The 4,631-nt window shown below is 44.4% G+C and overlaps 1 protein-coding gene across 2 annotated transcripts in view; it reads right to left on the bottom strand.

The window, feature by feature from the left end:
• Positions 1 to 1,086, bottom strand: part of GABRR2 (gamma-aminobutyric acid type A receptor subunit rho2) — a gene marked incomplete at its 3' end in the record, with an annotated part of 37,362 nt that extends 36,276 nt beyond the window's left edge. For both annotated transcript variants that reach the window (XM_082855264.1, XM_082855263.1), the window contains exon 1: positions 445 to 1,086. In XM_082855264.1, coding sequence (XP_082711390.1) covers positions 445 to 632 — 188 coding nt within the window. In that variant the 5' untranslated portion in view covers positions 633 to 1,086. The remainder of the gene's footprint in view (positions 1 to 444) is intronic.
• Between the last annotated feature and the right edge of the window lie 3,545 nt (positions 1,087 to 4,631).

Genomic DNA, 4,631 nt, shown 5'->3' with positions numbered 1-4,631 from the left:
GGAAAGTGAGAGCAGCCCTGAAATATGGGGTGGGTAGTTTAAAAAAAAAAAAATTCTTGAGTGTAATTCCTTAGCGGGTCATCTATGGTCCCTACAGGATGTAATCCCAAGAAACTAAGCGGCACAATCTGAGAAGTACAACGATGCTTTACCCACTAAGTCTTCAACTGCCTGATTTAAATCAAAATGCTTTGGCGGAACACAGACATCAGAATGAAAGGCTCAGCCTAGTCCTAGCTTCCCTCTCTCGCTGCTGGTGACACAATAGTGTATTTGTGCCCAGGGAGAGGCTGTGTTGAGTGAGGGCGAGGTCCTATCTACCCCCGGCTGGAAAACAGATTCCAATAGGACAGGCGATCTAACCCCTAGCCCTCCCGGGAGCTGTCCCACTGTGTGTCACTGCCACCACGAGTCACCTCCCTCCCCTCCCGCCCACAGCTTTACCTTGGCTTGGACGTTTCCAGCTGCCCTGTCCATCTCCTCTTCTTGGGCTTTCTGGTCTCCACAAGAACCATCAGGCAAAACAAGAACAAAATGAGTCTTGAAAAATAAGGCATCCTGTGAATGTCTGTGATGCTGCAAGCTGCTTTCCAGTAACCTGCAGCGGAGCAGATCCCCCCAGGCTTAACCATTGACTCGGTCTTCTGCCTCGAGCCAGGGCAGCAAGGAGGGCATGGCTGGCCAGGCTGAGTTTCCCGATTTAATATTGATACTGATGCTTGTGCCACCCTACTTCCCACCCCCTCAGGCCATGACACAAACACCAAGGCTTTGCCTTCCCTGCTACTTAGTGATTGGCTATTAGTAAGTTGGTTCTCCTGTGAAGGTCAGCTTCCGCTGAGTCCTAGAACAGCTTTGGCTAAAACCGTTATATAAAAAAAAAAAAAAAAAAAAAATTAAATCTCTTGGACATGCCAGCTTTTTGCTGAGATCATTAATCCATCTCTCTGGCGACATAAAACCAGTCTGTCACATCCGCCAGGGAGCAGGCTGGATTCTGAGTGGATTTGCAGGGAAGACTTGTGCACACGGAGGTGAGCACCTGAATGTGCCCCGGAAATGCTGAGTAAACACTCAAATGACCTGTTTCCACAGGGTTGCTTTATTTCTTGAGCTAAGAGCCTGTGTTTCACCTATGGCCAAGGGTGCTTGCTTTTCCCCAAATACACATCTTTTTTTTTTTTCAGTGAAAACACATCTTCTCAAAACATAAAACATTTTGATTTTGAAGGAAAGCAAAAACCAAAGGAGAATTTGTGATTATGTAAGCTCTTCTTCCTAGCATGAGCACTAGATTAATGTTGTTCTTTCATCCTAAAATGTATAAGGTCATCGCTGATTCGCTTTGTTATAAAGCAGAAACTAACACACCGCTGTAAGGCAATTATACTCCAATAAAGATGTTAAAAAATGTATAATGTCATCATAAATGAGGCTTGATTCCTATTCTGGGATATGGAATTATGAACATTAGAAGTGAAAAGATACATGTGGTTATGTTTCATATACTCTGCAGAAGAAAATGTTTAAAAACTACCTATTGCTTGCTTGCTGTGTCCTGGGAATGGAGATGATGAGTGTGGTAGAGACATAGGGAGATGAGGATGGAGGTCAGAAGGAGCAATAGCTAAAACTGAAACAGAATTAGGGTTTTCTTATGTAAGAAAGAATCAAGAGAAGCTCTTTTCATCCCTTTAAGCAAAGTAGAATGATATGATCCACTTTATTTTTTCAGGAATTCCTAAGTGGGATCAGTTGGGTCAGAGAAGACCCAACTGATTGATCTCTTTTGACTATGTTAAAAGAGGATGGGGCTTCCCCATCCACCAAAGAGGATGGTGGCGCAGTGGTTAAGAGTCCGCCTGCCGATGCAGGGGACACGGGTTCGTGCCCCGGTCCGGGAAGATCCCACATGCCACGGAGCGGCTGGGCCCGTGAGCCATGGCCGCTGAGCCTGCGCTCCACAACAGGAGGGACCACAACAGTGAGCGGCCCGCGTACGGCAAAAAAAAAAAAGAGGATGAGGTCCTGCCCTAAGGGATGGGAAGAGGGAAGGAGAAGAAGAGGGAAGACAGAAGAATGTGACAGTCAAGTTATCACCAAAGGAGAATATACATGGTGATTGAATAGAGTAGGAGGTGAGAGAACACAATGAAAGCTAGGACCCTGGTTTGGAGGCAGGTCTGGTGGGTTGGTACCATTATCTGATGTCCCTGAGAGGTGGACAAGTTTGGTGGGGTACGGGGGGGAGGATGAGATAAATTTTGACTTACGGAGTTTGAGGTATCATGGGACCTCCGGATGCCCAGTAGGCAGCTGGAGTACGAGCCTGGAACGCAGGAGAAAGGTCTGGATTGAAGAAATAGATGCAGAACCATCAGTGTAATGGTGGTAGTTTAATCACAGGAAAAGATGAGATCTTCCCCGGAACAGAAGAAGTCGGAGTCCAAGTGCAGAATCCTAGAGACTCTGTACTCTTAAAGGCTGGGTGGGCAGCCAGAACACAGGCATAGAAAAACTAGCAGAGATGTTGACTACGAAAACCAAAGGAGTTTCAGGAGGGGGACAGTTAACAGTCAGTGCTGGGAAGACGTAAGTGAACAAAATATGCTCCTGGACCTGAGAACCAGAACATTGCTCCTAACTTCAATAAACTGTAGTTTCAGTTGTGTGATGTGAAAGAAGCCAAATTGCAATGAATTAAATAGGAATCTGGGAAATGGAGTAATTTAGTACGGGGACCGACTCAGTGGTTCCCAAATCTGGCCACTCCTCAGAATTATCCAGGTAATTTGTTTAAAAGTCTCATTCCTGCCAAAGATTTAGTGAGGAAGACATGAGACTTATGAAAGTTCTTCTCCATAAATTTTGTTCAAAAGATCTCTTTTGCTCTCTTCCATTTGGACCAGGCCTATCAAGGGCTGACTGACTGGAACCCTAGAATTTTGCACAGATGTTGTTGGTTTTAAAGAAATATTTGTTTTGTTGCACTCCAGATGTAACTTTAGATCCTACCAATTTTTTCTTTAAATCTTATCTACTTATTTGTTTTGCGGTACGCGGGCCTCTCACTGTTGTGGCCTCTCCAGTTGCGGAGCACAGGCTCCGGACGCGCAGGCTCAGTGGCCATGTTTCACGTGCCCAGCCGCTCTGCGGCATATGGGATCCTCCCGGACCAGGGCACGAACCCATGTCCCCTGCCATCTGCAGGCGGACTCTCAACCACTGCGCCACCAGGGAAGCCTGATTCACGTATTTCTTTGTACCAATGTCTATTCAAATCCTTTGCCCCTTCTTAACCAGGTCATTTATCTTTTTTATTATTGAGTTATGAGTTCTTTAGTCTCGATACAAGTCTCTTATCAGATATGTGATCTGCAAATGTTTTCTCCCATTCTGCGTTTTCACTTTATTAACGATGTTCCTTGAAACACAAAAGGTTTTTCATTTTGATGAAATATAATTTATGTACTTTTTCTTTGGTTGCTTGTGCTTTTGATCTCGTATCTAAGAAACCACTGCTGAACCCATGGCCACAAAAATTGACAATGTTTTCTTCCAAGAGTTTTTGCCCTGACATTAAGGTTTCAGATCCATTTTGGGTTAATTCTGCATGTGGTATGAGGCAGTGGGGGTATAACTTTAACATTTGTTTATTTCTCAGGACAGAGGATCGGCCCCATTGGCTCAAGTGAAGAGCTGTGGAAAGGCCCCAGTAAGCATCTGCAGCCAGATTAGGCCAGAGCTAGGTGGGACTCTGGCCACACACAGCCTTGTGTCCTACATCAAGGGTTCAGGCCTATTTTAAGAGCAATGGGAGAGATGGGATCAGATCTGTACCACGCACTGGAGAAGACTCCAGCTGCAGTGTGCAGAGTGGGGCAGGAATGGAGACTTGTTAGAGATAATTGCACTAGTTGAGAGGAGATGATGGCTAATTAGGGCAGTGGCAGTGAGCATGAAGAGAAGTGGAAAAATGCAAGAGAATATTCAAGGAGGTGCGATGAACAGGAGATAAGACCAAATGACATAAAGAACTCAAAAGCAGGTATGAATAAAGTCACTGGTTTTATTGAGCAGCTCAAACTAGTTCTGAAGGCAACTTTTAAAGAGGCACTGCAAATAGCTTTGGAGCAATTACAGCCTCCCACAATGCCTGTTAAGGGTACACTTTTTTTTTTGGCTGCACCGCACGGCTTGCAGGATCTTAGTTCCCTGACCAGGGATTGAATCCAGGCCCTGGGCAGTGAAAGCACAGAGTCCTAACCACTGAACCTCCAGGGAATTCCCAGAGTACACATGTTAACGTACACATTTTTCTTTGTTAAAACTCAGGTTCACTAAATGCATTCACCTTTCATATACTTCTTTGCAAGTAATAAAACAATATAAGCTTTTCAGTACTTCAGCCTAGGTTTCTGAACAACGACGTCCAATTGTGTGAGGTCTGCCTGTTTACTGATTCTGCTCTATAAAAATGGGAGGTCTCGAAGTACCAGAAAGTTTATTCACAGCCAAAAAGAACAAAACGATTTCTTACTCTCCTGAAATAGGAAATTTAATGTTTTCATAGTCAAAATAATAAACAATTTTTGAAGGTTTTTTTAAAAAAAGTAGTTGAGAATTTTGAT

Source organism: Leucopleurus acutus (genome assembly GCF_964270905.1).
Source record: "Leucopleurus acutus genome assembly, chromosome: 15".
Taxonomy (NCBI): Eukaryota; Metazoa; Chordata; class Mammalia; order Artiodactyla; family Delphinidae; genus Leucopleurus; species Leucopleurus acutus.
Note: the sequence above shows the minus strand (reverse complement) of the source record. Positions and strands in the feature narration are given on the sequence as shown.